This window comes from Mobula birostris, chromosome 6 (assembly GCF_030028105.1).
Source record: "Mobula birostris isolate sMobBir1 chromosome 6, sMobBir1.hap1, whole genome shotgun sequence".
In the NCBI taxonomy this organism is placed as follows: domain Eukaryota; kingdom Metazoa; phylum Chordata; class Chondrichthyes; order Myliobatiformes; family Myliobatidae; genus Mobula; species Mobula birostris.
Genome location: NC_092375.1, coordinates 174178202 through 174205141, shown reverse-complemented (window position 1 = coordinate 174205141; position 26940 = coordinate 174178202). Strand labels below are relative to the sequence as shown.

The 26940-nt window shown below is 41.9% G+C and overlaps 1 protein-coding gene across 2 annotated transcripts in view; it reads right to left on the bottom strand.

The window, feature by feature from the left end:
- The window catches only part of LOC140199600 (myosin light chain kinase, smooth muscle-like), a 356925-nt gene that overhangs the window by 131191 nt on the left and 198794 nt on the right, over positions 1-26940 (bottom strand). For both annotated transcript variants that reach the window (XM_072261938.1, XM_072261940.1), the window contains exon 11: positions 7527-7679. In XM_072261938.1, the coding sequence (XP_072118039.1) occupies positions 7527-7679 (153 nt within the window). The remainder of the gene's footprint in view (positions 1-7526; positions 7680-26940) is intronic.

The following is a 26940-nucleotide window of genomic DNA, read 5'->3' as shown; positions in this document are numbered from 1 at the left end:
TGCTTGATGTTGACATGGAATATTACTTACCGCCCATGACACCGCTGGTGTTTAGGGCAGCAATGAAGGTCTTCCATCTCTTGCATCTCTTGCAGTGTTCAGGGCTTCCTTCATCATGTGAATAACTCAGTTTTCACTACTGTCAGTCATGCAAGTCTCAAGTGGAGACTCAGGAATACTGTAGCTCACAGATGTAGTAGGATTCTTCATTGCTGCTGCCATAACAATTTTGTTTTACCAGTCAGGCTAATTAGCCCTGAGCTGAACCCCCGAACCCAGAGGATCGGTGGACCTCTCTTAGCCTGGCCTCTACCCTTTGACCTGTTTGGCATGGGTGACCCTACCAAGAGCCAAAGCATAAAGCCCTGACTCCAGCCAACATTGCCCTCCAGGTCATTGAGGCAAGCAAGCCTCCAAACCATGACAAGGTTGTGGTCTTCTTGGACATTCTTAGAAATGCAAAAGAAATTCAGCCCATTAGTCTCAACTTCTAATAAGTAAGAAGCAAGCTCCAAAATTAGCTTATTTAAAAGGTGACTACATAATCATTAGATTGACATAATAGGAAAGAGTCTTTATACTGAGCTGCAAGTCACTCACTTACAATTGCATTGCTTCCAAGGTGCGTGCCTGTTGTTATTAATAATGAAGCTAAGAGACATAATTTGACATACTCTTACAATGTTGCACAAACATTAAGATGTGATCCTGTTACTTTGAATTGCTGATGCCTGAAGAAGTGAAATCTCATTTATGCTAACAGCAAGCACTTAGAGAGAGTGTTTGGAAACCTGAATAGGTTCTCATTTTCAAATATCGCCTGCCAAACAATGGCACCAGCTGACAATTCAGAGAGAAAGTTATTTTATTACTGGAGGGATCATACTAGAAAGACCTAAGCATATCTTACTCAGCAGCTGCAATTGACCATTTATGGTATTTGAATGCAGTACTGGCAGTGAGGATAATAGGCATTATGTGCTGAGCATAAGGCTTTAACTCTTCGTGAACTCTCCTGCTCAGAAGAGGGAGAGTACTCTAAACTCCAATTAATCTTGATGATAGATTATCAGTGAAATATTCTCAGTACTTCTTCAAACTGATTTCCATTTTAAGATGCCTTCTGGCAGTGGCATTCCCAAAACGGCTGGAGGGGAAGAGGGCTAGTATGATAATGGCAGGAGGGAATAGTGGCTTTGAAAATACAGCAATGTGTATTTTCATAATTTGTGGCACAGGCATTTGAGAAGTACGTTGAGTGGTCCTTCCTCTTGTCTTTTTTCCCCAATCGAGTTGAAGGTAAAAGTTGGAACCAACATCGAAACATTTAGCATATGAGAGTCAGTTTTTTCAGCAAAATATCCACTACAATTGCAGTTATTTGCTTTAACAAGACTGCTATGTGCAGATTAGAGTTATTTTGTGCAGTTTACCTAAGTATATCCTCAGAAATTCTATACTGAAAGATTCTAACGGGACTGTTTATTTTAAACTCAACCACCACCATGATCCCGGTAACAACAATGTGGGTGGCTGAAACAAATCCTTCCATTTCCTTGGTTAAGTTGGTATTTTCATATTTTAGCACTACTATTGTCATTTTATATTACGCTTGAAGAGCACTGTATGCCTTGAGAAAAATTATTTAATGTGTATTGGAACCAGTCAATTGCAGAAATAACAGATGTTGTTTATAATTAGCAACAGCAAAACAATATTACAATATATCATACAAACAGAACAATTTGACAGATAGTACTGGTTCTAATCAACCACCCTAATACTCATTCTTATGTACGGGAATAATCTCTGAGCTCTTTACTTTAGATAGTTCTCTGTAAGAGAGCAACATTTATTTCCGAGAATCATCCGGTTTTCCCACAATGTTTCTACAACTTATTTGTATATCTAAAATAATATAAGAAGACATCTGGGGGAAAGACAGTTGACTTATTTTCTCTCTGCTGGGCAAAGCAACTGGGTGTGTTGAGAGAGACAGTTAGGTCTGAACGTTTGATAATTAGAAATGAGTAGAAGTTAGTGCCATCTGCTGGGCTGGAAAGGTCACAGCTTGTGAACTGCAGGAGAAGCACTCGTGTGTTCTGTAACATCCAAGAATGAATACCTACAGCGAAAAAATGAAGTTTTGCAGTAAAAGCCAGGTCTTCTTTAAGACCTCCATTTTGTATAGTGATTCTTAACAATAACAAAGTTTTTACTAAATGTTCATGCATTGCACCCAAATAGAGGGTGCCTTTTCAAAACCAGTGGTGTAGAGAGCAAATTGCTGTGTGAGAATCTTATGACATACTATTTTCAGGTGGCCACATATAAAATTTCTGGGTTTAGAATGATGACAGAATAACGGCAGGATGCAAAGCAATTGACAAGGGAAATACTTCCATAATAGTCTTTCAAAAATGTTTTCTTAATGATCACCAGCCCTGAAGATTATGGTGTTAAAAATAAGTATGTGAGGTCTAGTTATTGATGATCATAAGCCCATAAGATATAGAGGCAGAATTAGGCCATTTGGCCCATCGAGTCTGCTCTGCCATTTCATCATGGCTGATCCATATTCCCTCGCTGTCCCAATCTCCTGTCTTCTTTCCATCTCCCTTCATGCCGATAGGCTGAATGGCCTAATGCTCCTATGTCTTATGTTTTTATCCCCTGACTAATCATGAACCTAAAATATACCCAATGCCTTAAATACACCAAATGACTTGGCCTCCATAGCTGCCTATGGCAACAAGTTCCACAGATTTAGCACCTTCTGGCTAAAGAAATTCGTCCTCATCTCCGTCCTAAAAGGATGTCCCTCTATTCTGAGTTTGTGTCCTCTGATCTTACATCCGCCCACCATAGGAAACATCCTCTACACATCAACCCTGTCGAGGCCTTTCAACATTCGATAGGTTTTAATGAGATCACCCCTCATTCTTCTGAATTCTGGTGAGTACAGTCCCAGAGCCATCAAACGTTCTTCGTATGACAAGCCTTTCAATCCCAGAATCATTTTTGTGAACCTCCTTTGAACCCTCTCCATCAAAAGTTGGAATATCCCATAATTGCACAATAATTTAGACTTCACAAATCAAACCAAAAGCGGTTACTGATTTCACTTGTGTCTGGCATTGAAATAAGTCAATTTACTTGTCAATTTTCAAAATGACACCTATGTGACATTGCTTGAGGACGGGAGAGTGACTCCATCAAAAGCAGCCCTTATCAAACAGATTTGGCTTCAGGACCTGCTGGTGAGATTTCCTCTTGAAAATGACTAATAATCTACCACAGGGAATTGCGTATTACTTAAAGTGATGTGCTGACTAAAAATGAAATGGATAGAGAGGCAATCACGTGATGAAAACTCCATAAAGTGGCTTGACACAGCAAAAACACTGAGATATGGCAAGTTGTTTGAGTGAAATAACACTGCGGCTGTTAGGATTAAGTGTCCTCGGAGAACAGACATTTACCACTGATGTGCAGTACTGTAAGGACCATGTCAAGAAGTCAAGGGTTTGTCTTTTCACCCATATCCCAAACTGGCACTGAAGTGATTGGGAATTCAGAGTAACTGCCGGCAATTCATTGCTTCAGAAATCTCAACATACCAAAACAAAATTAAATTACCAGTTTAATTGCAGCTTTCCCTTGCATAGCTATTATAGAGGAAATTGTTTAACTATTCAAACAGGAATCTTTAAAAAATAATAATTCTGATTAACGGAAGTGGAATTTGTCTTTCCAGTAATAGCTTGTCCATTTTCCACCGCCCTTTAGAAATGCCTTTCACTCCATATTGGGAAAGTCATTTTGCAGAAATATTTTGATAGCATTAGTTGAGGCATTGCTTCAGATTATTTGGCTAACATTCTGAGTAAACAAATGCAGCAGAAATTCCAGCCTGACAAGAGTCAAATGAACTATAGTGAATTTATGGCAATATAAAATATTGGATATTATGACAAATGCACTTAGGATGGCTTGGTGGTGAAGAAACCAAGGCCTGTAAAGCATCTATCAGAATTGCTGGCAAGTCGGATTTTTTTTCAAAAGATGAAATCAAGCAAGAATATCAAGTGAGAGAGGGAAAGAGACGGATGAAATGAGGGGAGCTGGGAATGGAGAGTCGGAAAGGATCAGATCACGAGCCTTCCCTTCTCACTTGCCTTTGGAAAGGCAGAAACCAGGTTATACACAGTTTGCCCAGATCTAATGACCACGTGACCACAGATGGCACCTGAGTGAGGGTGGGAAGAGGAATTACTTGATGCAGTCTCCACTGTCTGCAGGGCAGCTCAGAAATTACGTGATGAAGTCCACAGTCTCATCTGAACACTGCAGCGTAAATGTTCCTTTCAGATTACTCCTCAGGTTTCAAAAACAACAGCAAGGTGTTTATATAGTAACTCTCTACTGTGCTTCTCAGGAACATTATCAATCCAGTTATGGGGAGCACTCTCTTGCAGGTGAAGTACAAGCACAATGAGGCTGCTAGGTGTGTGTAATGATATTACATGACATACAATGTTTGACTGATGTATCTTAGTTCTACCAGATGCACTAGACCATTGAAGCATGCCTTAATTAAGGAAGGCACTTGTTTCACCTAAAGAGTTGAAATATACCTGGAAACCATCTGCTACCAAATATGTCTCCTTTAGGTTTCCATCAGAACTAGCGGCTGTCTCTGCCCTCCTCATCCACTCTGCACCAGCCTCACCTCCCTCAACCACTATGATGCTCTGGCCAACCCCTCCTTCCATTATTTGCCCAATTCTCCGTATTGATCATCTGTTTGAATCCTCAATCACACGGCTCAGTCTCCATGCTTGTCCCCTGCCAGGATTCTCTCGCTGACACTTTATTTCTCCCTCTGAGCACATCCCCATGACCTTCTCTCCAAGATCCACTGTGCAACCACCTCCTCAACTTCCCACCCGACCATCCTTCACTTACCTCTGCAATCCTCTCGCCAATCCACATTCTCTGTGATCACTGCTGTTGGGAGATCTGAGGAAAGGGCATATTTCACCACTCTCAAATCTCTGGGTTTGTGCATAGGATGAATGTCTGTATGGACTCTGTCTGTACTTCTCACTGCCTCAGTAAAGCAGCCAGCATAATCAAAGTCCCCTGATCCGCAGTGTAGATTTGATGTCCATTCCAAAATAAATGCAAAGAGCAGCATCCCAAAAGCTTTTGCTCTTTCATTCAAGTGGGGCTATGGACCAGAAATTCACCTCTATCTGATGCCTGCTTCATGATGCCATGCAAACCATCGTCTTAGCTGGTGGGTACAAGTAGACCCAAGCTCAGTACAAAATGGTATGTCATTCCCCTCTTAATTCTATCAGAACTTCTCATTTCCAACAAACCTCTTGCCGATATTAGATCTAATTGACCAGGATGAATAGGATCTGCTCACAGCTACAGTACTTGTGCCTCAGACTTTTGCACAGTATTATATGTTTCTTCCATTCGAGAACCAGGTCAACTCAGCTTCAGTTATCTTGCTACAATGCACAGACAATACCTATCCATGAACTCATTCCACTGTTTCTACGAACTCATTTCTGAATGAGTATTGCATTTTAGAATAGGCAATACCTCTGTTTCACTCTATTGAGGTCAACCTCAATATGTTGTTGCTGTTGGTTTTTTGCTTGGGAGGGGTTTGGGGGTTAGAGGTATGATGTTTTAGTTGCCGTGTCTGGATGGCGATCTGTTAGATTTAGTGTGAGGGAGAGGTTAGGGGGTTTGGGGTTTCAAATTTTGTTTCTTTTTCTTTTTCATGTGGGAGGGGGGCTTCAACAACTTGCATGGTTTTTCTGCATTTTATGGCTATCTAGAGAAGACGAATCTCAGAGTTGTACTCCGCATACATACTTTGATAATAAAATGAACCTTTGAACCTTGCCTCAGTGCAAATTTTAGTCACTGTTCAGCTTCTGTCTTTTGGACACTATCCTGAGGTGTCTCATATTATGATCATGATTATATTAGGTATAAAGTATATGAGAAGGAATTCGTTCTGAAGGAAAATGGAACATATTTGAGGCTGCAAGCGAAGGACAACAAGTTAGAGGTCTAGGAATAATCCTGAAAGAACCTGAATAGATAGAAGTGGCTACATAAAAGGAAAATATTGTGTGGAAAAATGCTGGCATTCTGACAAGTCTTTGTACATATCAGACATAGAATCAGGCTGAAAGTAAACTTATATCTATAAATAAGCTACCAAAAAGGGGTTTAAAATGATAAACAAGGTGGTTTTTTATCTCACTCTGAGAGTTTACAGTTCCGACATCAATCATGGGATGTCTTCTGAAAGTTTGTATTGAAGTGCAGATTAAGTCAGGAAGCTTTGTAAGCAAGTTAAAGCATACAAACAACTCCAAATATAGCCTTTGGAATGTTTGGGAGTAAGTGAAAGTTTTTTTGAAGCTATTGTTGCAATTCAAGGACTACTGAAAATATTTTTAATGTTTAGTTTGATTAAAGGAAAGGGAAGAGTAAGAGGAAGGCTGGAACAAAGTTGTGCAAATAAGCTTGTTAGCAGTTGGTCTGCGTCAGTCAGTTGCATACCTTGCAGACAGTTTCTGATCACTTACCTTCCAGAAACAACAACGAAATTTAAGTTTTTTTCACAAAAGAAAATCAAAATCAACAATACCATTGTTACAGTCAATGCCACATTTAAGAGAATTAACTGTAACTAATTTAGGTGGTGTTGATTAGGATTTAGAATGAGTCTGCTCCATCTGCCAAAAGCAAACTTTCCTGGTGGCCAATCATTTTAATTTCTATCCTGATTCCCATTCTGACGTATTGGTCCATGGCCTCCTCTTCTGCCGCAATGGAACCACCCTTAAGCTAAAGGAGCATCAACTCGTATTGTCTAGGTAGCCTCCAATCTGATGGCAGAAATATCAATTTCTCCTTCCCATAGAAATCTATAGGAAACCAAAGAATGCTGGGAAATCCAATTTGGCACTGGGAGAATGTGCAGACTCTACACAGTTAACACCAGAGATCAGTATTGAATCTGGATGACCGGAGCTGCACAGCAGATACACCAACTGCGCTGCCAAGCGATGGTCCAGGAACTTGTGATGTGCAAGAGATATCCCAGGAATAGCACATAACAAGTTACTGGGTTATTTGTCCTATCTCATTATAGTGGAAACTCTGCTACACTTGCATAACAATTTGCAGTTAAACTTGCTGTAGATAGTTAGGATTGCTATTTAATAGTATGAAGAAGATCTTATTCTGTTACTGCCTTTTAACATCTCCACCCTGGAAAGGGAACACTGAAACTGTCTTGTCCCAATGTACATCTGAAACAAACCCCTTTCTGAAGAGTAAGTAATTATGTTGGAAAGATGAAAAAAGAACACTGAATAATAGAATGATGGACTAGTTACTCTTACATGGAATACTTAGATAGTTTTAACTTGTAAGATTATCATCTTTGCCTATCTTGCAGCAAATGGATTTGCAGATTCCCTTACCTTTTACCGTCACTTTAGCCGAGCAAGATATCTTTCCAGATTTGTTCTCTGCTACACAAGTATAAACAGCGTCATCTTCTGGCAAAGCATCTTGTACAGATAATTTTGCTGTGCCACCTTCAAACGTGCTGTGCGCGTACTGGATGGGTTTGTCTGTGGATTAAGGAGAGAAATTTGAAACCGCACAGAAACTGACCTGAAGGGGAACCATGTAGCTGTTTTATTAAAGAATCATACTGAACACTTCAAGCCCCATATTCCTTCAAATGCCATACAAAATCTGCTTCCATTACACCCAACTACAATTGCTCTTTAAATACATTCTTACAGATACTGTAGCCTGTTAAATTATTTGCAAACTGAATAAGCACTTTTGGAAAAATGAACAACATCTACCTCCTTAGGGACATATAAGAGACTCTTAGATAATTGGGGGGTTATTGGCTGTGCAGAAAGGAAGGGTTAGACAGATGATCAGGTAGGTTAACCACACAGTCAACCTGCGCAGCAACTTTGAGTGTCCTATGGACTCGGACCCCAGGATCCCTCTGATCCTCCATACTGCCAAGAGTCTGACCATCGATACTATATTCTGCCATCATATTTGACCTACCAAAATGAACCACCTCACAATTATCTGGGTTGAACTCCATCTGCCATTTCTCAGCCCAGTTTTGCATCCTATTGATGTCCTACTCTAACTTCTGACAGCCCTCCACACTATCCACAACACCCCCAACCTTTGTGTCATCAGCAAATTTACTAACACTTCGCTCCACTTCCTCATCCAGGTCATTTATAAAAATCACAAAGAGAAGGGGGTCCCAGAACAGATCCCCAAGGCACACCACTGGTCAACGGCCTTCATGCAGAATATGACCTGTCTACAACCACTCTTTGCCTTCTGTGGGCAAGCCAGTTCTGGATCTACAAAGCCATGTCCCCTTGGATCCCATGCCTCCTTACTTTCTCAATAAGCCTTGCATGCGGTACCTTATCAAATGCCTTGCTGAAGTCCACATACACTACATCTACTGCTCTACCTTCATCAATGTGTTTAGTCACATCCTCAAAAAAATTCAGTCAGGCTTATAAGTCATGACCTGCCTTTGATAAAGCTATGCTGACTATTCCTAATCATATCATGCCTCTCCAAATGTTCATAAATCCTGTCTCTCAGGATCTTCTCCATCATCTTACCAACCACCGAAGTAAGACTCACTGGCCTGTATTTTCCTGGGATATCTCTACTCCCTGTCTTGAATAAGGGAACAACATCCGTAACCCTCCAATCCTCCAGATTCTCTCCTGTTCCCATTGATGATGCAAAGATCATTGCCAGAGGCTCAGCAATCTCCTCCCTTGCTTCACACAGTAGCCTGGAGTATAACTCGTTTGGTCCCAGTGACTTATCCAACTTGATGCTTTCCAAAAGCTCCAGCACATCCTCTTCCTTAATATCTACATACTCAATCTTTGCAGTCTGCTGTAAGTCATCCCCATAATCGCCAAGGTCCTTTTCCGTAGTGAATACTGAAGCAAAGTATTCATTAAGTACCTCTGCTACCTCCTCTGGTTTCATACACACTTTTTAACTGTCACACTTGATTGGTCCTATTTTCTCACACCTTATCCTCTTGCTCTTCACATACCTTGGGGTTTTCTTTAAGCCTGCTCGCCAAGGTCTTCTCATGGCCCCTTCTGGCTCTCCTAATTTCATTCTTAAGCTCCTTCTTACTAGCCTTATAATTTTCTAGATGTCTATCATTGCCTAGATTTTTGAACCTTTCGTAAGCCTTTTTTTCTTCTTCACTAGATTTTCAACTGCCACGGTTCCTGTACCACACCATCCTTTCCCTGTCTCATTAGAACGTACCTATGTAGAATGCCACACAAATATCCCCTGAACATTTACCACATTTCTGCTATATATTTCCCTGAGAACATCTGTTCCCAATTTATGCTTCCAAGTTCCTGCCTGATAGCCTCATATTTCCCCTTACTCCAATTAAACGGTTTCCTAACTTGTCTGTTCCTATCCCTTTCCAATGCTATGGTAAAGGAGATAGAATTGTAATCACTATCTCCAAAATGCTCTCCCATTGAGAGACCTGACACCTGACCAGGTTCATTTCCCAATATCAGATCAAGTACAGCCTTCCTCTTGTAGGCTTATCTACATACTGTGTCAGGAACCCTTCCGGAACACACCTAACAAACTCCACCCCATCTAAACCCCTCAATCTAGGGAGATGCCAATCAATATTAGGAAATTAAAATCTCCCATCACGACAACCCTGTTATTTTTACACCTTTCCAGAATCCGTCTCCCTATCTGCTCCTCGATGTCCCTGTTTCTATTGGGTGGTCTATAAAAAACACCCAGTTGAGTTATTGATCCCTTCCTGTTTCTAACTTCCACCCACAGAGACTCAGTTGACAATCCTTCCATGACTTCCTCCTTTTCTGCAGCCGTGACACTATCTCTGATCAGCAGCCATGCCCCCACCTCTTTTGCCTCCCTCCTTGTCCTTCCTGAAACATCTAAAGCCTGGCAGGAAGGTTTCTTGACTCAATATGTAGGTAAGCCTACAAGAGGAGAGGCTGTACTTGATCTGGTATTGGGAAATGAACCTGGGCAGGTGTCAGGTCTCTCAGTGGGAAAGTATTTTGGAGACAGCGATCACAATTCTATCTCCTTTACCAGCATTGGAGAGTGATAGGAACAGACAAGTTAGGAAAGCGTTTAAGTAGCCATTCCTGCCCCTGAGCCACCCAAGTCTCTCTAATGACCACAACATCATAGCTCCAAGTACTGATGCAGGCTCTAAGCTTATCTGCTTTGTTCATGATACTCCTTTTTAAAATAGACACATCTCAAGCCATCAGCCTGAGTGCATCCTTTCTCTATCACCTGTCTATCCTCCCTCTCAAACTACCTACAAGCTTTCTCTATTTGTGAGCCAACTGCCCCTTTCTCCGTCTCTTCAGTTTGGTTCCCACCCCCCAGCAACTCTAGTTTAAACTCTCCCCAAACTCTCACCAGCCTTCTGGGTGATTCAAGCAATTATCCATACACCTCTCAGATGCTGTCAGCCACTCTGCTTTCACCAATCTCTCAGACAGTATTTTCCAGCCACTCACCTTTCCCTGAGTTCTGGAACAATCTTTTACACCCTTACCCTAGATCTATATTCTAGTTTTTTCAACCTCTGATCTGGGGAAAGGTTTCTCACTGTCTATCATACCTGTACCACCTATTATTTTATATGCCTCAATCATGTCCTCTCTTAACCTCCTCCACTCAGGGAAGAGTAGGCCTAACTTCTCCTGTCTCACTGAAAAATGGAAACATTCTCTGTCAGGCCATATCCTGGTGAATTGTCCCTTCCCTCTCTACCACACTATCACATCATTCCTACAGTGTGATGTCTGAACTGCCTGCAGTATTCCAGCTCAGGTCTGAATAATGTTTTACAAAGTTGGAGCATAATCTGCTTGTTCTTGTATTCAATGCCTTCACTCACGAAGGCCAAACTCCCCAGATGCCTTCTTAACCATGTTATTTACCTCCACTGCCACCTTCCAGATCTTAAGCATGAAGATTCCTCTGCTCTTCCATATTACCTGGGACCCTACCCTTGTATGTTGTATGTCCTAGCCTCATTGATATTCTCAACATGCATCACCACATATTTATCTGAATATATCATGTCTGTAATTTCTCAGCTTCCAGTGTGCTCGGACCCAGAGGCTTCTCTGGGTCCAAACAAGGGTCTTATTGTTCGCCTGTTATGTTCTTTTTACGATCATCAAGTACTACAGGTCTACCCCACTACCAGGTTGCTCGATAGCACATGATGAGGAACTGTTCTGGTTTTGTCCTTGCAGAAACATGGCTCCAGGACAACATTTCATGCACCATCGATCTACAGCCCATGGCACTCAGAGACTTCAGCTACAGTTTTTTTTTTGGCGACTGCATGTTTAATTACGCGAGTTTTTTTGTGCTGTGTGCGACTATTGGTACTGTTTTATACCTTGGCCCCAGAGGAACGCAGTTTTGTTTTATTTATTTAGAGATCCAGAGCACAATAGGATCTTCCGGCCCTTCGTGCTGCACTGCCTGCAACCCCGATTTAACCCTAACCTATTCACGGGACAATTCGCAACAACCAATTAACCCGCCCATTATGTATTGGGATGGTATTCATCTGTGGGGCTGAATGGCAATTAAACTTGAACCTGAACTTGTATTACCAAAAAATCAATATCACCCTATAGCTTCAGTCCACAGTCAGCCTTTGTGTCCTCCAGGAACCGACAGATCACACCTCCTACATTCAATTTTAAATTATTCATGAACATTGCAATCAGCAACGATCTGAGCACTGATTCCTTTGGGACACCACAAGTCATAGGCATCAAATTACAAAAACAACTCCTGCCATCAAGCCAATTTTGAATCAAATTTTCCTGCTTCCCATGAGCTTCAATGTTTTGGACTAATCTCCTCTGTGGGAAATTCCCATTATCCCTAATTACTTAACCACATCAATAAATTGCCTCCAATTATATGTCCAGTACTCTCAATTTAGCTGTCCCTCCCATGGAACCATACGTGGTTTCTTCTGAACTTCCTTTCAGAGAGATGTCCATAATTATCTACTAACTTGCTAAATTATCCATTTGTGTTCCAACCCTTTTGAGACAAAGGCCAAAATTCTATTTGTCATTTTAATTAACCTTCTGACTTGTTTTAATTAACTTCTACACTTAGACCTCAACAGCCATTTAAGTCTCAATTGTGGGTGACATTACCCCTCATGCCCTTCTCAAGACTCGTCAGATAAACAACGTCTCAATTATGTAAAGACTTGGTCTGTCTATACTGGCGATCACTATTCAGAGATTCACATATAGTCTCGGGTACTAATCCAAAAGTACGATTAGATTTTAAATACACTTTACATTATTTAAAACACCTAATTCTGTTGCCTTCCAGTTTGTGTGCAGCAGGTCAGCTTACACTTATACACGTGAGAAAGCATGAGGCATTTGGTTTTCCTTTCATAGGGCAGCACAACACTTTACTGTACAGGTGACTCGGATTCAATTCCCATCACATCCTGTGAGGAGTTTGTACGTTCTCCCCATGACAGTGTGGGTTTCCTCCGGGTGCTCCAGTTTCCTCCCACAGTCCAAAGACGTACCGGTTGGGAGGTTAATTGGTCATTGTAAATTGTCCCGTGCTTAGGCTAGGGTTAAATTGGTAGATTGCTGGGTGGCAAGGTTTGAAGGGCCGATTCTGTGCTGTATCTCAATGAAACAAAAATAAAAATAAAAATAAAATAAAATCCAGCCCAGGCCTACAAACATTCTGAGGACAAAGAACTGCTCTAGAGTTTTAAGTGCCTGCTCAGTTAACCAGATGCTTAGGACTCATCTCCAAAAATCTGTGTCTTAACAATGAACAGCCAAGGCTTTCGATACCTTTCTACATCCTTCTCTTTGATTCTTCGTTCCCCGCCTTGGTTTCCTTTGCCAGTGACCTGAGCTTCAATAGTTTTGGTGTCCCAACAGAAATTGAACTTTCATCCTTCCGTCTTTAAAATAGTTTAAAGCTCAAGCACTTAGCATTTACCCAGCATCTATTCTGTATTCCTGTTTGTAGTTGAAAATGACCTGTAATGTCTGCCTGCGCTGTAAGAGTTCGAGCATTCCTTCCAAGTCTCTGGACAACCAAAAACCTTACAAAGTAACTCCTTGTACTGAGTAGTGGAACCATCCAATTTACTTTTGGTGGTGCCTATTACTAAGAGAAGATATTCACGTGTGAACCTAAGGGAAATTTTCTTTATAGCGTCTCAGGCAAAAGAATTTATGGAACTTTAAAGCAGGTCAATGTTAAACAAATTTTCAAAAATATATTTAAAAGTAAATGTCATTTTAAATCTGGTTGATTGTGATCTATCCTTATTACACTGAACTTGTGGAAGTGGATTCATCTATAATTAACGCACACCCTGAAAAAACTCCTTTATTGCAATGGAATGAAATCAAACTGCAGGGGTTAAATCAGTGTTAGATGAGCTTCACAGGGGCATAATTTACATATCGTGGTTTAACATAGAAGAGGCAGGTTTCTGAAGTAAATGAAACAGATGTATTTATAGCAACACACACTAAATACTGGAGGAACACGGCAAGTCAGGCAGCACCTATGGAAATAAATAGTCAATATTTTGGTATTTAAAATAGCACGAAGCATGAAGCCAAGATTTTGCTACACTGAAAGTAACAAAGGTGTCAACACGCAGCATTATTACTAGGTAACAGTGAACATCTGCTTAATGTGGAGATCCCAGAGATTTTGTCCATGAAACCTTGATCCCTTACAGGTTTGAAAGACTGACTAATGGAAATTGCACTTGAAGCCTCTGTCCTCTACTCAGTTCTGTCCTAACTGGAGAACGGTGCCTCCTAAGTCAGAATGCTGTTCTTTGACCTCAGTTCAGCAGTCAGTATGATCTTTCCTCAGATGATGGTGGGTAAACTGTCCTTGTTGGGTTTCAACACCTTTCTCTGGAACTAGATCTTGGACTTCATGATGGAGAGACCTCAGACACTCCGTGTTGGTGCCTTCACACCGAGCACTGGTGATCACCAGGGCTGCATACTCAGCCGCAGCTGATACATGACTTCACTGCTAGACCCAGCTCTAAACAGATCATTAGGTTCGCAGATGACGCAAGTCATTGGCCTCATCAGCAACAGCGAAATGTCGCCATACAGAGAGGAGGTAGGACATCTGTGGACTGGTGCGAACACAACAACTTGAACCTTAATGTGGACAAGACTAAAGAGATGATTGTGGACTTCAGGGAGGTTCAGGATGACCACTCCCGACTGCACATCAACAGCTCCTTCATGGAGCACCAGGTTACTTGGCGTGCACATCACAGGTGACTGCTCGTGGTCCTCAGACCACCTCTTTAGTCAAGAAAGCACAGCAGCACCTCTGCCTCCTGAGGAGATTGAGGCAAACGAGGCTCCCGGCCCCCACCTAACCACATCCTACTGCAGCACCGTCGAGAGTGTCCTGATCAGCTGTATCACCACCTGGAATGGGAATTGCAAGGCATCTGACCATAAGACAATGCAATGGATTGTGAGGACTGCAGACAGAATCATCAGGGTCTCTCTCTTCACCCCTGCCCCCCCAGTCCAGGACAGGCTTTCACAGAGCCCTCTGCATTGTCAAAGAACCCTCCCGTCCATGCCACCATCTCTTTGACTTCCTATCATCCTATACAAACAAGGACCGCCTGGCTAGGTAACAGCTTCTTCCCCCAGGCTGTGAGACTTCTGAGCACCCTGCTACTACCCAGTACACATTATTTATAACAGTGCACGTAGTAATATACATCTATATATTTAGCTGTATATGCACTCCATGTCAACTTGTACATCCCCAGGATAATTTTTATCTGTTAATACCATTGTGTTAATATTATTTTATGTGCTGTATGTACTGTGTTGTGCACTTTGGTCCCAGTGGAACATCGTTTCGTTTAGCTGTATAATGTGTACAGTTGAATGATGATGAACTTGAACATTAAGGAAGGCAGAACATCAGTGGCCCAGGGGTGCTGCTGACACATAGCTCCAGCAACCCCGATTTGATTCAGATTGCCGGTCCTGTCTCTGAAGAGCTTGTATATTCTCCTTGTAACTGCATGCACCTCGCATCAGTGTTCTGGAGTTCTCCCACGATCTCAGCATACGGTGACTGTTTGATTAATTGATTATTATGAACTATCACTGGCTGATGGTACAATCAGTGGTGTGTTTGTGGGCATGAGAAAGGGATTCAGCAAAACACAAAAATTAGTGGGAAAATAGAGGATTGGGAAGTTTTAAAAAACTTACAGAGCAACTGAAAAAACTATTAGAAGGGAAAAGGTGAATTATGAAAGTAAGCTAGCAAATAATATCAAAGTGGATAGTAAAAGTTTTTTCACGTATTTTAAAAATAAAAGAGAAATGAGAGTGGATATAGGACCGTGAGAAAATGAGGCAGGAGAAATAATAACGGGGGACAAGGAGATGGCTGATGATCTAAATGAGTATATTGCATCAGTCTTCACTGTGGAAGACACTAGCAGTATGCCTGATGTTGTAGTGTGTGAAGGAAGAGAAGTGAGTGCAGTTACTTTTACAAGAGGGAAGGTGCTTAAAAAACTGAAAGACCTAAAGGTACATAAGTCACCCAGACCAAATGAACGGCACCCTAGGGTTCTGAAAGAGGTAGCGTTAGAGATTGTGGTGGCATTAGAAATGATCTTTCAAAAATCATTGGACTGGCATGGTGCCAGAGGACTGGAAAATTGCAAATGTCACTCCACTCTTTAAGAAAGGAGGAAGGTAGCAGGAAGGAAATTATAGAGCAGTTAGCCTCACCTCAGTGGTTGGGAAGATGTTAGAGTCAATTGTTAAAGATAAGGCAATGGAGTACTTGGTGACACAGGACAAGATAGTACAAAGTCAGCATGGTTTCCTTCAGGGAAAATCCTGCCTGATGAACCTGTTGGAATTGTTTGAGGAGATTACAAGTAGGATAGATAAAGGAGATGTAGTGGATGTTGTATATTTGGACTTTCAGAAGGCCTTTGACAAGGTGCCACACATGAGGCTGCTTACCAAGTTAAGAGCCCATGGTATTACAGGAAAGTCACTTACATGGTTAGATCATTGGCTGATTGGTAGGATGCAATGAGTGGGAATAAATAAATAAAGGCATCCGTTAGTCTTGCGGGACCATGGATCTGTGCCTGGAAAGTCTTCACTCTCCAGGGCGCAGGCCTGGGCAAGGTTGCATGGAAGACCGGCAGTTGCCCATGCTGCAAGTCTCCCCTCTCCACGACACCAATGTTGTCCAAGGGAAGGGCATTAGGACCCATACAGCTTGGCACCAGTGTTGTCGCAGAGCAATGTGTGATTAAGTGCCTTGCTCAAGGACACAACATGTTCCCTTGGCTGGGGCTCGAACTCACGACCTTCAGGTCACTAGTCCAATGCCTTAACCACTTGGCCACGTGCCCACCAGTGGGAATAAAAGGATCCTTTTCTGGTTGGCTGCCAGTGACTACTGGTGTTCCACAGGGGTCAGTGTTGGGACTGCTGTAAATCAATGATTTAGATGATGGAATAGATGGCTTTGTTGCCAAGTTTGCAGATAATATGAAGATTGTTGGAGGGGCAGGTAGTGTTGAGGAAACAGGTAGGATGGTTGAAGGACTTAGACAGATTGGGAGAATGGGCAAGAAAGTGGCAAATGAAATACAATGTTGGAAAATGCATGGTCATGCACTTTGGTAGTAGAAATAAATGTGTAGGCTATTTTCTAAACGAGGAGAAAATCCAAAATTTGAGATGCAAAGGGATTTGGGAGTCTTTGTGCAGAACACCCTAGAGGTTAACTTGCAGGTCAGGTCGGAGGTGAGGAAAACCAATGCCACGTTAGCATTCATTTCAAGAGGTCTAGAATAAAGAGCAAAAATGTGACGCTGAGGCTTTATAGGGCACTCATGAGGCCTCACCTTGCGTATTGTGAACAGTTTTGGGCCCCTCATCTTAGAAATGATGTGCTGACATTGGAGAGGGTCCAGATTAGGTTCACAAGGATGATTCCAGGAATGAAAGGGTTATCATACGAGGAACGTTAGATGGCTCTGGGTCTGTACTCGCTGGAATTCAGAAGGATGAGGGGGAGATCTCATTGAAACCTTTCGAATGTTGAAAGGCCTTGACTGAGTAGATGCGGAAAGGATGTTTCTCATGGGGGTGGGGAGTCTAGGACAAGAGGGCACAGCCTCAGGATAGAGGGGTGACCTTTCAAAACAGAGATGTGGAGAAATATCTTCAGCCAAAGGGTGGTGAATTTGTGGAATTTGTTGCCACATGCAGCTGTGGGGGCCAGGTCGTTGGGCGTATTTAAGGCAGAAATTGATAGGTTTTTGATTGGACATGGCATCAAAGGTTACCGGGAGGCCTGTAACTGGGGTTGAGGAGGAGAGAAAAAAAAAGGACCAGCAAGGACTGAATGGCGGAGCAGACTTGATGGGCCAGATGGCCTAATTCTGCTCCTCTGTCTTATGGTCCTATGGATTCGATTGCAGCAGGCAGCATAGACTAGATGGACAGAATGGCCTCCCTCTTCGTTATAAGGAAATATGAATGTGAAAACTTAGCTGAAGGGTCAACAGTTAAGGACTGAAATAGAGTCATAAGATACTACAGCAAAGATACATACCTTTCAGCCTATCTATTCTATGCTGACCTGATCTTCTGCCTATTTCCCATCTACCTGCACCTGGACCATTTCCCTCCAAACCTCTCCCCCATCCACGTACCTATCCAAATTTTTCTTAAACATTACAATTGAACCTGCATCTCCCACTTCTGCTGGTGGCTCCTTTCACACTTGAGTGAAATTGTTACCCCTCGGGTTCCCCTTTCACCCTAACCGTGTAACCTCTAGTTCTAGTCTCACCCAGCATGAGGGGGAAATGCTTGCTTGCACTTACCCTACCTAAGCCTGTCATTACATTCAGCGTCATTGAGGGGGAAATACAGCATCAAACACTTCTCACCTTAAGAGTGGTAGGCATTGAAACCACACTCCCTGACAGTGCGGTGTTGGCAGAAACTCTCATCACATTTAAAAGGTGAGCACAAAGGCAGAGGAGGGGTCAGATGTGTCAGCACCTGTCTTCCTGATGTCCAAAATGCAGTGCACAGATGTGAACATTGGGAATGCAATGCAACCAGCTGATCGCTTCCATTGGAAACACTACTGGTCTGTCAGAGTCCATCTTTGTCTCTACTGGCAAGTTCCAGGATTTCCTTTTTGACTCCCCCAGCCTATTACACCTTCCCGATTTGCCAGTAAAACAAGCTGGGACTGGTGTTTAGTCAAGCTATTGAAAATATGCACAACGGTCTGTGAATTGTAGGGTTTTTTTTGTGGATTAGATTTCCGGGAGAGAGTCCAAGTTTGCCGATTTGTTTCTGTCTTATCACTCTCAGTAAACATTCTGTGCTTATCAGCACAACTGGATTATCATTGCTTGCTTCATTTGGAAAGAGTAACAGTTTGAAAATAAGGAGCAACCGTAGGCTTTGCAGACTGCTGGAACCAAGATGGATATATCCGAAGACAGTGGAATGAGTGGGAAGTTTGCTCGTTGATGGTTGACTCACCAACAAAGCTATAAAGACCAAGGCACACTCACTTGGCTCAGTCTAGGGAAGGCAAGGTCTCCAAGCAGTGATTACACTCCTCTGAAACCTCCTCCAAAAGGACCTATACAGTAGATGAAAGGCCGGCTGCTCACAGCTCTCAATTTGTTTACCACTGCCTCTTTCCAATCTTAAACCATGTACAGACTTATTAAAGAACTCCTTATTGCTTTGTCACAGTACATCACCATCCCAGATAAGACCAAACAGTAATATAACAATACATTTTTAAAACTGTTTATTAAATGCACTTCCATACAAAATGCCCTACAGGTGCACTGAGCACAATTACAGGAAGGCTTGTGTTCTTCAATTTGCAATGTTATGTTTTGTTATGTTTCCCTGATGGGGCCAATGATCATTTGGTGGAGCAGGAAGGAGGCCGTGCCCTCCGGGGAGCTTCGCGCTAAGCTGCTTTTACCTCCTACATCCATTCACGCATGCTGGCCATTTCAGCACACGTATGCTCCTCTGCACCCGGAGGGCCAGTGTCCAAGCCGATGACTGGGAAAGCCCAATGATAGAGCCACAGAAGGAATCTCTCCCCCCAGATGAACCTCTTGGTGTGTGAAAAGGGACAACAGGTAGATTTGAAAATAAAATCTGGACAGCTAAAAAATAATTTTTAAGAAAGTATCTCAAAAACAGTAAAGTGTATATTTGTTGAGCTGAATATAGGGTTAATAAAATCCAGATACACTACTCTGATGAGTCATCCCACCTTCACCAGCACTTACATTTCTGACTTGGTCACTGAGAGTGTTTCTTGCTCTGCTTGGACAAGGGAGATGGTGCTGACAATTCTACCCCTCATCTTGATTTTCCTTCTCACATCAGTTGTGCTTTCCAGAAGGCAACAGTGAGAGCTAATGAATGGTAATTGCAAAACACAGTGGGTGAGGCCACCCTTGGGTGGAGGAGCAACATCTAATATTCCCTCTAGTGGCCTCCAACCTGATGGCATGAATATTGATTTTTCGTTCCTGTAAATTAATTCCCCCCTCCCCTCTATTCACCACTATAACTTTTACCTCCCTCTCACCTGTATATCACTTCATCTTGGATCCCCTCCTCCTTCCCTTTCTCCTGTTGTCCACTCTCCTCTTCTATCAGATTCCCTCTTCTCATGCCCTTGACCTTTCCCACCCACCTGATTTCACTTATCACCTTCCAGCTAGCCTCCTTCCCCTACCCCCACCTTTTAATTCTGGCGTCTGCCCCCCCCCTCCCTTTCCAGTCCTGAAGATGGGTCTCGGCCCAAAACACCAACTGTCCGTTCATTTCCAAGGAAGCTGCCTGACCTGCTGAGTTCCTCCAGCATTTTGTATGTGCTGCTCTGGAGATTTCCAAGGGCCATGCACATAGACCATCTGCTGTGGGGATGAGAAAAAACAACCTGGAATATGGAGGAGGCAGCGGTGAATATGTAGGAAACATGGAGGTTTGTAGTCAGCAAGGTGACTGTGCAAATGCAGGATGATCTGGTACTGGTGTTGGGAGTATTCCTATTTTACCGGTGAAGTGGGTTAATGTGTTTGAAGTAAAAAGATTGGCATGGCACAGTGTTCCCTTGTGAATTACTCCAACCGGTACAATAGAGCGGAAGGAATCATTTTCCAGAATTGTAAAAGCGATCGTCAGGCAAAGGCGAACAAATACCTTTCCTGCTGATGTGAAGTCATCATATTTTTTTCCTGACTGAGTCCCAAATCCCAAATCCTGGGACGAACCTGATGATGCAGACCTAATCCTGCCATATGACCATAAGATATAGGAGCAGAATCAGGACATTCGGCCCATTGGGTCTGCTCCACCATTTCACCATGGCTGATCCAATTCTCCTCTCAGCCCCAATTTCTTGCCTTCTCCCCCATCTTGCCATCTTCATGCCCTGAAGTGCCCCTTCATCCAAAGTGACCGTGGGTTTTCCCCTATTGCTACAGAAGAACAACGCCTCCATGAGGATCTCCAGAGCAAGATTTCAAAGACTTCAGGTGTGATTTTCAATTTGACTTTCTGCACAGTGTGTTCTACAGGTGATTATGAAAAAGTGCAAGCAGGAATTGCAACCGTTCTTCAAGGAGAATGTTTCCACTTCAAAGTAAGGCTCAAGGGGCTTGGTGGAAAGTGTGTGCAATCTGTTGGCAACCTGCCTGACCCCCCACGTGAGTGGGAAAACTGCCAGTCAAATGGAAGCCAGTTACAGGAGCTAATACTGCCCGTGTTTCCTCTCACTAAACAGTATTAAAATTGGGGCCTTTATTTAAACTAACACCTGTCTCCAAATTTCTTCTCATATCCCTAAGATGCCAATTACTTTTAAGCTTCTGGTCTGGTACTGGCAACTTTTCCAGAATTTGATCATCTACGCATAGAGAATGAGATGGTACTTTACCCTCATTACCTATCTAGAGTTATTATTTGCTCTATGGCTCAGAACAATAAAACCAAGGGGTGAAAATTAGCTGTTACTTAATATGTATTTATTTAGAGATACAGTGCAGAATAGGCACTTCCGGCCCTTTGAGCCACACTGCCCAGCAACCCCTGATTTAATCCGAGCCTAATTATGGGACAGCTTACAATGACCAATTAACCTCCCAACTAGTACGTCTTTGGACTGTGGGAGGAAACCAGAGCACCCGGAGGAAACCCACTTGGTCACAGGGAGAACATATAAACTCCTTACAGACACTGGTACTGTAAAGTGTTGTGCTAACCACTTCGCTACTGTGTAGCTCAACTATCGAAGCCACAAGACTGGCATTTGATCTCATTCCTCAAGATTACTAACCTTATCAGCTTCCTGTAACTGTATCCCTATATAATTTACTTTAGTGCACTGGCCTCAAGATGTCTTTCTGGCAATGCATTCAAGCACTGTTCACAGTATCCCAACATAGAAAAGCTTCCTGACATTTGTATTAAACTTGCAGAACAATTAACCTGTGCTATATTGTTTGAGGATATTGAAAAGTACCAACTTTGTTTTGCCTCTTCTGAGGCATCACAGTACAAGGTTGAGGTTTATTATATTGTTATTCCTAGACTTCACTCTCAAAGTTTAGAAATGGCGAAGTACCTTAAGGAATTGTTTATAAAATTTAATACAGGTTGTAGTAGAGTATTACATAAAAAGGAAGAACACATTTTCCATTAACAGATGAATTGGATTGAATGTCCAGTCCCTATACACTTCTAGTCCACATCAACTAGGCCTTAAAGCTATCCGCTTCTTTCTCAACACCAGACCCAACCAATTCCCCTCCACCATCCTCCTCCTCCACCTGGTGAAACTGGTCCTCACAGTCAACAATTTCTCTTTTGGCTTCTCCTACTTTCTCCAAACCCAAAGTGTAGCCATGGACACCTGCACAGACTTAAGCTATGGCTGACTTTTTTGATAGCTATGCAGAACAGTCCATGTTCCAAGCCTTCATAGGCAATGCCCCACAACTCTTTCTGATGACTACATTGGTGTTGCTTCATGTACCCATGCTGAGCTTGTTAATTTCATCAACTCTGCCTTCAACTTCCACACTGCCCTTAAATTCACTTCGTCCATTTCTGACACCTCTCTCCCCTTTCTTGATCTCTCTGTCTCCATGTATGGGAATAAACTTCTACTGATATCTTTTACAAACCTACTGACTCTCACATCTATCTTGACTATACCTCTTCCCACCTTGATCCGGTAAAAGTACTATCCCTTTTCCCACTTCCTTTGTCTCCACCGCAACTGTTCTCAGGATGAGACTTTCCTTTCCAGAACATCAGGGATACCTTCCGTCGTAAAAGAATGGGGTTTCCTTTCCTCCACCACTGATGCTGTCCTCACCTGCTTGTCTATGTGATTTTAGTTGATCTACTCAATGCAGTTTGGGTGGCAAAGCAATGGAATTTGGTTATCCTGAAGAAAGCACCAGTTACACTATGTAAACTTACTCTTTAACAGTAGAAATACATTGTTCATAACCCAAGATAAATTTCCCATCTTTCTCTGACAGCATATCCTCAATCTTGCCATGAGCAATCATAAGAACTACACACCAGAAGGCCTCTCATGTTTGAAATTGTGGAACATAGAAGTTAAAATGATTGCAGGATATTCAACAAGATATTATCAGCTGGAAATAAATTGGTTGAGCAAAGTATCTTAGTGAGAAAAAATTTATAATTAATATGCAAATCTAACACCTAATGGCATTACATTTTGCATTTATCTGAATTCAAGGATTTTGTTTGTTGTCTTCTTGCAGAAAGAGTGAAAGAATCAATAACCTGATAAGTCAGTCATCCAAACTGTCTCAATGAACTGCAAGTCTGTGTGATACAAGAATCAATTCGGTAAAACAGAGATGAACTATAAAATGGTAATTTGTTCTGATACAGTACTACGAAGGTTTCCTCCTTAAAGTACTCAGTTTCTCAATGAACGATAGATGTCTACTGGCATCATTTTAGAACTACTCCAAATGGAAATTTCTTCATTAAGTTCATAAAAGCTACTGCTCTTATAGTCAAGGGTTTCAGATCAGAACATTGGAGTTCATTATTGCCTTAAAGCCAAGAAAACAGCAAAAAAAACAGACACGGGTCTTTTTGAATTTGTCTCGTTTACATTTCTATTTGAACCTCCAATGAATTTATCAATGAAATCTTAATCAAAGGAACCCTGATTAAACCTCAAAGCAAAACTAACATGTTAAGATTGTGGCAGTATGTAAAGGAAAAGTTATGACATTATGTTGTACTGCAGGAAAGAACGATAAACAGGTAAAGATCTTGTGTTGAACACATTCATTCTTAAGTAAACACACAATGCACCAGTTTTAAATTTTATCATTTTCCACTATTGCAAAAAAATTCAGGTATTTTCTTCATTAGAACTGTTGGCCAGGAGAAAGTCTAATCAAGGACTGGGAAGACAGACAAGCCTGTTGTCTTTGTTCTCAGTCATTACTTTATCTGATCTGCTTCCACCCCTCCCTTTTTGGTTTACAAATGGACCCTTGGGATGATTTACTATCACAGCTTGACACTCGTATTCACTGCCTTGTAGTGCGACCCAGTGTAATACAAACGGGGTAGGATTAGTGTTAGAAGATACAGGGGTACTTGTCACTTTGGTACCAGGGTTTCAGAATATGCAGGTAATCTTTACCTAACTGAAATACAGTGTCTGAATGGTGCTCACCTAAAACTAAATGATTATATACTCACTTTCTTGGGAGACAACGAAGCAGGAGTGAGTTTAAGCCAGTCAAAAATATAAGGAAAAGAGGACTATTGGAATTAGTGGGAGCAGGTTATGCATCGGGGCTAGCCAAGGCCAACACCCTAGATATAAGCAGAATTAGAAACCCAGATACAGTCCCTCCAGCAGAAAATAAGGGATATTACTGGGGAGAATTACCAAGATCAGGTACAAACTAATCAGACTGGTTGAGATGCATCCCACGTAGCTCTGGATGTGGTTAAATTTCTGAAGCCTCTTCAAGATACAACAAATCTGATTATTGACCGCATAGACCTGATGTCTAAGGAAATGCGTAAAACTGAGATCTGTGCTACATATGCTAATTGTTGCTTACCATGACTGCACTAATTTATTGCAGCTGGATGCATATCAAGTACCAAACTGGGTTTCAGATGAGCATCTAAAAGAATGGATTGGGGCAAGGGTGCCATTGTGTCATATTAGAAGCCTTACAATAACCAGCAGAGTACTGGGTACCTGGGATGATGGTAAAGGAAGGTTTTATGTTGGAGCAGTATTCCGCATTCCCCGGAATGGAAATAATTCAACCCACCCTTTGAAAAGAGTTAATAACATTGGCAAATATCATGAGAATACATGGATATCATTAAGTAACCCACCAACACATGATATTGTTATGAATGGTACTGGGAAAGGGATCGATTTATTAAGGGGGAGACCACTGGTCTTGTCTAGAAGAAGTGACAAAGTAGAAGCTTACAAATTGTGCTTTCAGTACTTATGAAAATAGTTCTTTGCCTATTTTGCCTGTGAATAATCAGTCTTTCTTACAATATGCTTCGGTGGGACAGACCTATTATATAGCAACAGGGGCCACCAGTTACAGCAAGGGATGGAAACAATGCCCTTTGGAAAGTCACAATGTCCCACAGGAAATGTGACTTTAGACCTGGCCTTTGGGGGATGACTTTACCTCAGCCAGCAGGAGACACAGTAACGAATGGGATCTTCAAGATCGAACTCACTAATGCAGATGAATATCTGTGGGACTATGTTGTTACTGAGTTGCTACCAACTCCTCACTTGACTGCAGACTGGACACATGTTGTGGAGGAGGCAAGGGAGATAATCCATCAATGGACTAAGCACACTAAAGTAATTAAAACACATGCTAGTAAGGCAAATGAAATATTGAGTGACCCGGGCTTTTGGGCTAAGTTTTGGAATTTGGGAACAAATATTCAAATACATCCATAGGTGAGAATAGTATCACATGCTTCTGTAATACCAATTTTATATACCCTGATAATTGTATTGCTCAATGTATATCAACTGGAAATAATTCAACCTACTCTTGGAAAAGGGTTCATAACATTGGCAAATATCATGAGATTATCATGAGATCATGATATCCTTAAGTAACCCACCAACACATGATATTGCTGAAATAATGGAAAAAAACTCGAGGAAAATGCTTTCATGAAACAGCAGAGATGATTGTCAGTATAAAGTGGGTGAATTTAGTTAGTAAATGGTAATATTATTTATAGAATGCAAGTGTTGCACACCTACTGGGGTTCCATGGCAGTCCTCTGGGCAGTCAACTGAATGAGAGGAGGATAATGATCCTTAGATAAATATCTTTGGACTAAGAGGAGGGGAGATGTTGGCCAGTCTGAGCAAGCACAGGGGGAGTAGACAAACCAGTTTTCTTTGTTTCTCCCATTTTGTGGGCTCTGAACTGAATCTTGCTCTTGGATAATCTAATCAGAGCAACTGAATGTGGACACAGGAAGCTTCAGGTAATGATCTGCTAAACCTGAGACTATTCTCAAAACAAGTACTGTAGCTATTTGTTATGTAAAAGGTGCAGACTCTGAACTGATTGTTGATTCTGGGACAATCTAATCAGAGCAATTGAATGCGGACACAACTGTGGAGACCATTCTCGGATGAGTATCTACTTGTTACGTAAATTGCCAGACCTACCAAAGAAGCAACCTGTAATCTCGTTAGACTGTCTGGCTTGCCTCATTTAACTGGTCAAAACCAGTCAGTTCAAGGCACAAATACACAAGGCAGGGGTGGGCAGAGCCATGAAACAATGTTGGTTGTAGCCCTGTACAATGACCAGTAAGAAGGTGACCCAGGTAGGTCAGGTGACCTTCAGCCAATGGGATGGAGATCCAACAGTTCAATTGATGAGAAACAGTATAAGACTCAGGAGCTCCAAATACACAGGGGTGTTAACTCTCCAGCAGCCAGAGACAAACCAATGCAGATAAGGAGGACCCCATGGACACGTGGAGATCGGGACCACAAGGATCGCCTGGCCAGCGTAGACTCCTTCCCCGGTTAATACCTTTTCTCTTCATTGACTGTTTGTGAAGAGTCTGAAAATTCTAGTAGGTTGCACACAGGGAGATAGTTTCTGAACCCACGTGCTTTTTAGTTGAAACAAGAGAAGTTACTTGTTGGTAAATACAGATTCTCTGTACCTCTCTGATCATTATTACAAGTGGTGAGATTTTTGCAACAGAATGCAATCATTTTCTGTCAATTTTTAAAAATTACACATTCCAATCTTGCCACTGCACTCAAAAATAAATATTAAATAAGGTATAGATCACCAAATGATTTGAGGAACAATAATTCAGAATCATCACAATTTATGGTGCAGAAGTAGTCCATTTGGTGCATGTCTTCTCTAACAACTATTTGAGGATTATTTCCCAAGTTGTTGTAACAGTGTCAGATGCAAAGTCAACCTATTTTCCTGTAACATAGACCTATAATCAGGCAATTCAATCATACATAGAGGAATGTGATCATCTTTACAAAATCACAAACTAAGCAAGCATATTTTGATTTTGAACTTCAATCTCAGAC